Genomic DNA, 10,000 nt, shown 5'->3' on the forward strand with positions numbered 1-10,000 from the left:
CTGTGTAATTCATGACAACAGGTGGAGGGTTGCCAGTCACTGTAGTCCAGGTCATTAACCTGGGCTTCTGTACAACAGACGGTTCTTCTTTACGTCCAACCCCGTTAGGTCTGCAATAGCACGGACCACTCTATTGGATCTTGATGTGCTTTTCCTCCTAGGATTAGGATAATTGGCAGCATTCCTTGTCCCACTTCCTATAATTTATGCATGAATGCTCTTAAATGAGTCTAGGCCCATACTAACAAGCTCTCTCAGACTGTCAGAACACACACGGGGTGGTGTCCACGTAATGTAATCACTGTTCTCAGCTTGACTGCCATCTTACCCACAGATTTAGGTCGCCCTCCTTAAATTACGAATTAACTCAGGGCTCCTCGTGGCCTGGTGAGCGCTCACCGATTGAGGGGCGAGTGAGTTTACCAGAGCATCCGAGGGTGTGTTGGCCGCCCCCCCCCGTCACACAAAGCTTCTCAAGCTGCGGTGAAAAGGCACACTTGCCCCCTGCTGGTCTGTGCTGACATCTCCTCTCCGCCCCGTCGCCAGGCGCCCTGGCCGGGCTCATCGACATCGCGGCCGATTGGATGAACGACCTGAAAGAGGGCGTGTGCCTCAGCGCCATGTGGTTCAACCACGAGCAGTGCTGCTGGGGGTCCAACGAGACCACCTTCGCCGAGCGGGACAAGTGTCCGCAGTGGAAGACCTGGGCAGAGCTGATTCTGGGGCAGGCTGAGGTGAGGGTTCGCTATAGCCAAACCCCGTTTACTCTCTGCCCCCCCTGACCATTACTTAACCGCTAACCTCAACCTTAACCTCTGTCCACAAACCTGGCCCAATCCCCCCTACCTAATCACTCTCCCTCTCCTTAACCGCAGTCTACTCCCCGAAAACACCACCGTCCCTCGTCCCTTGTGAGTGTGTCTCTTTGGCCTGCTGCCTGAATGTGGCCGTGACTCATTGCTGCTCTTTTTTTCTGCAGGGTCCTGGGTCCTACATAATGAACTACTTCATGTACACGTACTGGGCCCTGTCTTTCGCCTTCCTGGCCGTGTGTCTGGTCAAGGTGTTCGCGCCCTACGCCTGTGGCTCCGGGATCCCTGAGGTGAGGTTGCTGACCGCTTGAACCGGCGTTAACCGCAAGGGTTTTGGGGGCATGCTCGTGCGCTCGCCCCTGGCCGAAGGGCCATGCTTCGTGGAGGACTAGGCTAACCTTAATCTTAGACACTGTGAACATTTACCTGAGATTTCAGCAGGGCACAAAGCCACAGGGCCCTTCAATTTTGAAAAGCAACCCGATGTCTGCACTCCCAATCTGATAATAGCCGATTCTGGTTTTCTCTAGTGTTCTGGTATTCTCTGGTATTCTGGCATTCTCTTGGAATGTCTCTTGAGGCAGTGGAGACAGTGGAGGCAGTTGTCGGAGGGGCTGTCGGGAGCAAAACTGTATCAGTTGAGAAATTCAGTCAGGTCTTCTGTCCTGCTTTCAGCTAGCACCCCGAGACTTGGTTTCCCACATATGGTATCCTCATGCGGTCAGTGGAGCCTCAATTGCCTTAGAAGTGCCATCTTGAAATCTTTACAGCCTGTCCCTTTAGCTGTTTGGCAAGAAACGTGACTAGGCACATTAAAGCTAACACAGAGTTTAGCATAACATCGCTTATTTCCAGAGCCTGACTTGTATTAGTGTAACATTGGTCATGACCGGATCCTGACCTGTTCAGTATTAGTGTAACATTAGTCATGACCCACCAGAGCATGACATCTCTAATGTTGTCGCAACATCAGTTATATGACATGGTTACTACTTACAGCCTGAACTTTCTCATAGCCTATAATGTGTTCTTTTTCACTCAGTCTCTGGCAATGTAGTGAGGTACTGCAGCGTGCAGACAGACATTTATTGAGCCTGGCTGTCACCCAGATGGATGTCGACGTCCCTTTGCCCTTCCTGTAGTAGTTTGGACGGGCCCCTCTGTCTCTGCCAGAGTTACAGCCCCTGTGCGTGTGGTCCTATGGCCAGATCTCTGAGCACTGTCCTCCCCCCCTATCTCTCCCTTGGGTCCACTGCACACACACTCCCTCAGGGTGTCCCTTCAGGCCTTGGCTTTCCTCTCTCTGACTTTGGCTCATACAGGCCTCATGGTGCAAAAGCTGCCAAAACTCACAACAGAGCTCTTTTACTCACCAGGTTTCCACATGTCCTGGTAAACCTGGAATTTTTGATGCACTTTTTCCAGTCATGGAAATGTCATGAAAATGAGACAATTGCCTTAATATCCTGGAAACCAACTTATTTTTTCAGACTTATTAAGTCTTCTGCTGCTGTAGCCTGTCCACTTAGAGGCTTGACGCGTTGTGTGTTTAGAGATGCTGTTCTGCATACCACTGTCTTAATGTGTGGTTATTTGTGTTACTGTCACCTTCCTGTCAGCTTAGACCAGTCTGGCCATTCTCCTCTGACCTCTCTCATTAACAAGGCATTTTTACCCGCAGAACTGCTGCTCACTGAATGTTTTTTGTTTTTTGCACCATTCTCTGCAAACACTAGAGACTGTGGTGCATGAAATTCCCAGGAGATCAGCAGTTTCTGAGAAACTCAAACCACCCTGTCTGGCACCAACAATCATTCCACGGTCACTTCGATCACATTTCTGTCCCATTCTGACATTTGGTCTGAAAAAATAGCTGAACCTCTTGACCTCGTCTGCATTCAGTTGCTGCCACATGATTGGTTAAATATTTCCATTAACAAGCTGGTGTACAGGTCTACCTAATAAAGTGCTCACTGAGTGTATTTGCGTAAGTACTGTGCTTCACATCTCTGTGACAGCATTGTGGTCCTCTTTGAATGAGCGTGTATCTGGGGTTGTCTCTAAATAGCGTTAGAATTCAGTCACATCCTGTCCCAGTTGCCTGCTGTTAAAGGTACAATAGGTCATTTCGGACTTCTAACGGTCAAGAGAGGAATAGCAGCAAAAAAACACGCTCAAACCTCAACACTGTTTATCCCTCCCCCTTCTCTGTGAACGCGCTGACATTGAAACGCCATTGGCTGTGGCAATTAGAACCAATTTTCAACCAATGAGCTTGAATTACTCTACTGCTATATAATGTTTTGGTACAGATTGCTGGCCCGTCAACCATATTTTGAAACCCGAATTTAAGGACTATAAACACAGGCAGAGGGTGAGTCAATATGTCAGTGAGCCTTTTTCAATGATAGAAAGGGATTTACAATGATCTTGTAACCGTTCTTTTAACACAAAAATTGTACCTTTAAAGGCTGGTTCATCTCTTTTTCCCCTATTCTGAGGGATGTGATGCCATCGCTGTTTAAAAGAGACGCTCTCTGTCTGGGAGCTCAAAGCTGTTAAGGAACAAGGGTGGAAATTAAATGGAATGGAGATCCATCCATCCATCCATCCATTATCTGAACCCGCTTATCCTGATCAGGGTCGCCGGAATGGAGATGCCACATTTAATTAGATATCCCTGGTCCTGTACAGAGGAACCGTGGATCTGTTGCTGTTTGGCAGAGAGAGAGAGCTGCAGTATTGTGCGCTGGCCGGAACATTGTATTGTAAGCTCTGGTGTCCTGATAAAGTTGAAGGTGTACAGTGGTGATAATAGTTGTGCAGAGCGAATAGTGGTTTATGTGTGACTGGTAATGGCCCTATTTCTGAATTAAATGCATCCAGGACTCATTGTGCTGAGCACAGTCATTTGCCTGCCTTATAATGACAGCTCACAGTCTGGAGCTGAAATGTGCTGGAGTGGATTAATGTGCGTCACTGCAATGCAGGAGGCTTTGTTTTTTTTTAAACCACTTTTTTTTGGTTAAAAGCTCATATTTCTGTATTGTTCTAGTGACAGTAGATTAGCGGCTGTTAATTCAAGGCAAACGATAGTTTTATCTGTCACTAGAAATGCAAAACGGCGTGTTGTCATTTTTCTGTATCCGTTTAAATGCAAAACCACACACTGTCCTTTCCGCAGGGGATGAGAGCAGATATTCACATAACGCAATAGAGAGATCAACTGCTTGCATCAATGTCCAAATACAGAGTTTAAAATTAGATTAAATTAGATTTAGATTTTGTGTCACACGGAATAAGCTGCAGAAAACTAAAAATGGATTATTATTTTTATTATAAGTTATCGGCAATTTAGAAGCAAAGCAAGATTTTAAACCTTCCCCCAACAGAAAGTAATTACTTTAATGGATTAGGTTTTATGTTCTTATTTTGATTGGATGAATGGCTGCTGCTGTAATTTGGTATTTCATGTGTTTTTAATTTATTTTATGTTAGATTTTATTATATTTTTTCATTATATTACAGTAATTAATTTATGTATTGCCATTTTTTATTTAAATTGCACGGCAAACTTTTATGAATATTTTAATTGAATCTTTTTAAATCAGGTCTGGAAAATGAGATCTCCGTCTCAGTGGGATTTACCTGAAGAAATAAACGTTGATAATAAAATGCTTGCTAATTCCAAATAATGATCTTGATCTTGCTAGTCTCTGCAAAGAAAGTCATCATTTACACCGAAAGAACAGGCATGCTCCGGGGGGCGGGGGGGGGGGACATGGGGACATGGGGACATGGGGACATGGGGACATGGGGTCCGGGGGGGGGGGGAGGGGGACAGGGGGGAGGGGGACATGGGGTTTGATTATATGAACATTCCATCTTGCGAGCCATGAGCGATTTTACTTAATCTGTCTCAGTAATGGAAATGGGAAGTGTGGGTCTCACAGCGACGGGTTACAGGGGTCACAGGGCGGCCTGTAGCGTAGTGGTTAAGGTAAAGGACTGGGATACGCAAGGTCAGGGGTTCTAATCCCGGTGTAGCCACAATAAGATCCGCACAGCCGCTGGGCCCTTGAGCAAGGCCCCTTAACCCTGCATTGCTCCAGGGGAGGATTGTCTCCTGCTGAGTCTAATCAACTGTACGTCGCTCTGGATAAGAGCGTCTGCCAAATGCCAATAATGTAAATGTAATGGGTTACTCCGGTTACTCGGGCTGTGTGCTGAGGGGCCCTGTCGTCTCTGCCCCTCCCCCCCCCCAGATCAAGACCATCCTGAGCGGGTTCATCATCCGGGGTTACCTGGGCAAGTGGACGCTGATGATAAAGACCATCACCCTGGTGCTGGCGGTGGCGTCCGGGCTCAGTCTGGGTAAGGAGGGGCCTCTGGTGCACGTGGCCTGCTGCTGCGGCAACATCTTCTCCTACCTGTTCCCCAAGTACAGCAAGAACGAGGCCAAGAAGAGAGAGGTGCGTACCCGCCCCGAAACCGGACGGCCCCACCCCGTACCGTACGGTCCTGTAGCCTGCCCCCTACGCTCCTTCGTTTGGAAGTAGCGTAGTGGAGTATTCGTTTTGGAGGGTGGCCTGTAGCGTAGTGGTTAAGGTAAATGACTGGGACACGCAAGGTCGGTGGTTCGATCCCCGGTGTAGCCACAATGAGATGCGCACAGCCGTTGGGCCCTTGAGCAAGGCCCTTAACCCTGCATTGCTCCAGGGGAGGATTGTCTCCTGCTTAGTCTAATCAACTAATGTGTGTGTGTGTGTGTGTGTGTGTGTGTGTGTGTGTGTGTGTGTGTGTGTGAGAGAGAATGGGCGAATGCGAGGCATCAATTGTGAAGCGCTTTGGATAAAATCGATATAGCAATTTACCCTTTACCACAGCTCAGAGAACTGGAGAGAGGGAGGAACGGGAGAGGTTTGAAAGTGCTCTGTTAACCCCTGAAGAATATTCTACTTCCCACTTCAGGCAAAGAGAAGATGTACATTTTCATTTTATATACCGAATCTTAAAAGGGCAGTTGATATTTGGTTTTGGTTATTGGTGTTCATCCACTGTGGATATTTATTTGTTTTACCTGCAGGATTGTGACTGTAGTTCAGGGGCAGGCTAGCAGTGTTTTATTGACATAATAGTGTTTACTTTAAGTTCAGGCTGTGATCGATTTATGGCTGGAGTTTATCAGTCCTGAAGTGACCTGTCTGGTTATTGTGAAATATGGCTGAGGCTTAGCAGGGCAGTACCGACCTGTCTGTTGTTATGAGCGAATAAGGCTGCAGTGTTATGAGCGCAGTACTGACCTGTCTGTGGGAATAAGGCTGCAGTGTTATGAGCGCAGTACTGACCTGTCTGTGGTTATAAGGCTGCAGTGTTATGAGCGCAGTACTGACCTGTCTGTGGTTATAAGGCTGCAGTGTTATGAGCGCAGTACTGACCTGTCTGTGGTTATAAGGCTGCAGTGTTATGAGCGCAGTACTGACCTGTCTGTGGTTATAAGGCTGCAGTGTTATGAGCGCAGTACTGACCTGTCTGTGGTTATAAGGCTGCAGTGTTATGAGCGCAGTACTGACCTGTCTGTGGTTATAAGGCTGCAGTTTGAGCGCAGTACTGACCTGTCTGTGGTTATGAGTGAATAGGGCTTTAGTTTATGAGCGCAGTACTGACCTGTCTGTTGTTATGAGTGAATAAGGCTTTAGTTTATGAGCGCAGTACTGACCTGTCTGTGGTTATAAGTGAATAACGCTGCAGTTTGAGCGCAGTACTGACCTGTCTGTGTGTTTTTCAGGTGCTGTCTGCAGCGTCGGCGGCTGGGGTGTCTGTGGCCTTCGGCGCTCCTATCGGAGGGGTACTCTTCAGTTTAGAAGAGGTGCGTTTCACTCACGGTCAAATTTTGCTTTCCACATACAATGTGAAACATGTGTGATACAATTTTTAACGTACCTTTTCATTTATTTTCAACAATGTAACATCCAACACAAACACATCAGACACACCAGACCATGTGAGGTACTAGTAGCTAAGGTACATGACCGGGACCTGTAAGGTTGCTGATTCAAGCCTTGATGTAGTCACGATAAGATCTGCACAGCTGCTGGGCCCTTGAGCAAGGCCCCACATTGCTCCAGGGGGGATCGTCCCCTACTTTAAGTCGCTTTGGATAAAAACGTCAGCTAAATCCGAGATTATTGATATTATTAATACATAGACCTAACAGGCCTAAATGTTTGTGTGTATGATTTGCTTCATGCCCCACTAGGCCCATCCTCTAAACCCCGTGCCTGTTTTCCGTAGGTCAGCTACTACTTTCCCCTGAAGACCCTGTGGCGGTCCTTCTTCGCCGCCCTGGTGGCCGCCTTCGTGCTGCGCTCCATCAACCCGTTCGGGAACAGCCGTCTGGTGCTGTTCTACGTGGAGTACCACACGCCCTGGTACCTGTTCGAGCTGTTCCCCTTCATCCTGCTGGGCGTGTTCGGGGGCCTGTGGGGCGCCTTCTTCATCCGCGCCAACATCGCCTGGTGCCGCCGGCGCAAGTCCACGCGCTTCGGCAAGTACCCCGTGCTGGAGGTCATCGCCGTGGCCGCGGTCACCGCCATCGTGGCCTTCCCCAACCCCTACACGCGGCAGAACACCAGCGAGCTCATCAAGGAGCTGTTCACCGACTGCGGCCCGCTGGAGTCCTCGCAGCTCTGCCAGTACCACAACCAGATGAACGGCAGCAGGGCGTCCTGGGACGCGCCCGAGCGCCCGGCTGGCCCCGGGGTCTACTCCGCCATGTGGCAGCTGTGCCTGGCGCTCATCTTCAAGATCGTCATGACCATCTTCACCTTCGGCCTCAAGGTGAGCGAGGGAGGGAGGGGAGGGGAGGGGAGGGGTGGGGCGAGCTAGGAACGGAGGAATGAAGTCTCATAGTTGAGGAACGGACGGAGCCGATTTTATACTTGCTGATTTGAAACGATCGTCGTCGTTTGAATCGGTGCTCGAGGGCACGCGTTTGCTCCACCTCCACCGATAGTGGAGTTCTCCAAGGGTTGATCATACGTAAATACAGACGGCAAAGCTACTGGTCAACTTGCGTTGTGTTTTAAACTTCTCTCAGAAATTAGTCGCGGTTTGTTTCTATGATGCAAAAATGCAGTGAAAATATTTTTTTCTGAAATGATGTGAAAGGGTTCAAGTTAAATTTATTTCTGGACCATTTTAAAGTGGCTTACTGTATCCACTTAAGGCTATTTCATGAAAGTCATGCGCATAATTAATCTGTTTTGTACATTGCTAATTTGAAAACTAATTCAGAATGAACTAAAAGAATAAGCAGCTGGACTCTTTCCATGAAGCCTGCTGATCTGACACATTACCCATCTCCCTGTTTAACATTCTGATGGAATGGTGTCACTCCTGATCTATCACTGGTCTCCAGGGTTACTGTTCTGACTGTCACTGATCTCCAGGGTTACTGTTCTGACACTGATCTACAGGGTTACTGTTCTGACTGTGTCACTGATCTCCAGGGTTACTGTTCTGACTATCACTGATCTACAGGGTTACTGTTCTGACTGTCATTGATCTACAGGGTTACGATTATGATGGACTGTGTCCGTAATCTCCAGGGTTACGATTCTGACAGACTGTTAAAGTGTTTGAGGAAGTGTTAGTGTTATGCAGGAAATGTTAGTGTCTCTGTTATGCAAGCAGTGTTATCGTGCCACTGTTATGCAGGCAGTGTTAGACTATCACTGTTGTGCAGACCGTATGAAAGTTTCACTGTTATGTAGGCAGTGTTAGAGTCACTGTTATGCAGGCAGTGTTATCATGCTACTGTTATGCAGGCAGTGTTAGACTATCACTTTTGTGCAGACCGTATGAAAGTGTCACTGTTGTGCAGACCGTATGAAAGTTTCACTGTTATGCAGGCAGTGTTATCGTGCCACTGTTATGCAGGCAGTGTTAGACTATCACTGTTGTGCAGACCGTATGAAAGTTTCACTGTTATGTAGGCAGTGTTAGAGTCACTGTTATGCAGGCAGTGTTATCATGCTACTGTTATGCAGGCAGTGTTAGACTATCACTTTTGTGCAGACCGTATGAAAGTGTCACTGTTGTGCAGACCGTATGAAGGTTTCACTGTTATGCAGACAGTGTTAGAGTCACTGTTTTGCAGACAGTGTTAGACTATCACTTATGCAGACAGTGTTAGAGTCACTGTTGTGCAGGCAGTGTTAGACTATCACTGCTGTGCAGATGGTGTTGAACGTGTGTCCCTCTGTTGTGCAGACAGTGTTAAGCAGTGTTAGTCACTGTTATGCAGACAGTGTTAGAGTCACTGTTATGCAGACAGTGTTAGAGTCACTGTTATGTAGGCAGTGTTAGAGTCACTGTTATGCAGACAGTGTTAGAGTCACTGTTATGCAGACAGTGTTAGACTATCACTGTTGTGCAGACGGTGTTGAACGTGTGTCCCTCCCCAGGTGTTAAAGTGTGTCCCTCCCCAGGTGTTAAAGTGTGTCCCTCCCCAGGTGTTAAAGTGTGTCCCTCCCCAGGTGTTAAAGTGTGTCCCTCCCCAGGTGTTAAAGTGTGTCCCTCCCCAGGTGTTAAAGTGTGTCCCTCCCCAGGTGTTAAAGTGTGTCCCTCCTCAGGTGTTGAACGTGTGTCCCTCTGTTGTGCAGACAGTGTTAAGCAGTGTTAGACACTGTTGTGCAGACGGTGTTGAACGTGTGTCTCTCCCCAGGTCCCGTCCGGCCTGTTCATCCCCAGCATGGCGATTGGAGCGATCGCAGGGCGCATCGTGGGCATCGCTGTGGAGCAGCTGGCCTACTACCACCACGACTGGTTCCTCTTCAAGGAGTGGTGTGAGGTGGGGGCCGACTGCATCACCCCCGGGCTGTACGCCATGGTGGGGGCCGCAGCCTGCCTGGGTGAGTCACCGCTGTCTGTCTGTCTGTCCATCTGTGTATCTCCCTGTCTGTCTGTGAGTCTGTCTGTCTCCCTGCCAGTCAGTCCATCTGTGTATCTCCCTGTCTGTCCGTGAGTCTGTCTGTCTGTCTGTCTGTCTGTCCATCTGTGTATCTCCCTGTCTGTCTGTCTGTCTGTCAGTCAGTATGTCTGTCTGTCTGTCTGTCAGTCAGTCCATCTGTGTATCTCCCTGTCAGTCCATCTGTGTATCTCCCTGTCTGTCTGTGAGTCTGTCT

The 10,000-nt window shown here is 48.3% G+C and overlaps 1 protein-coding gene across 11 annotated transcripts in view; it reads left to right on the plus strand.

The window, feature by feature from the left end:
- Positions 1-10,000, plus strand: part of clcn3 (chloride channel 3) — a 46,788-nt gene that overhangs the window by 25,210 nt on the left and 11,578 nt on the right. For all 11 annotated transcript variants that reach the window (XM_061250924.1, XM_061250930.1, XM_061250928.1 and 8 more), the window contains 6 exons: positions 547-734; positions 980-1,102; positions 5,078-5,284; positions 6,601-6,681; positions 7,107-7,652; positions 9,541-9,727. In XM_061250924.1, coding sequence (XP_061106908.1) covers positions 547-734; positions 980-1,102; positions 5,078-5,284; positions 6,601-6,681; positions 7,107-7,652; positions 9,541-9,727 — 1,332 coding nt within the window. The remainder of the gene's footprint in view (positions 1-546; positions 735-979; positions 1,103-5,077; positions 5,285-6,600; positions 6,682-7,106; positions 7,653-9,540; positions 9,728-10,000) is intronic.

Source organism: Conger conger, chromosome 8, assembly GCF_963514075.1.
Source record: "Conger conger chromosome 8, fConCon1.1, whole genome shotgun sequence".
NCBI lineage: Eukaryota > Metazoa > Chordata > Actinopteri > Anguilliformes > Congridae > Conger > Conger conger.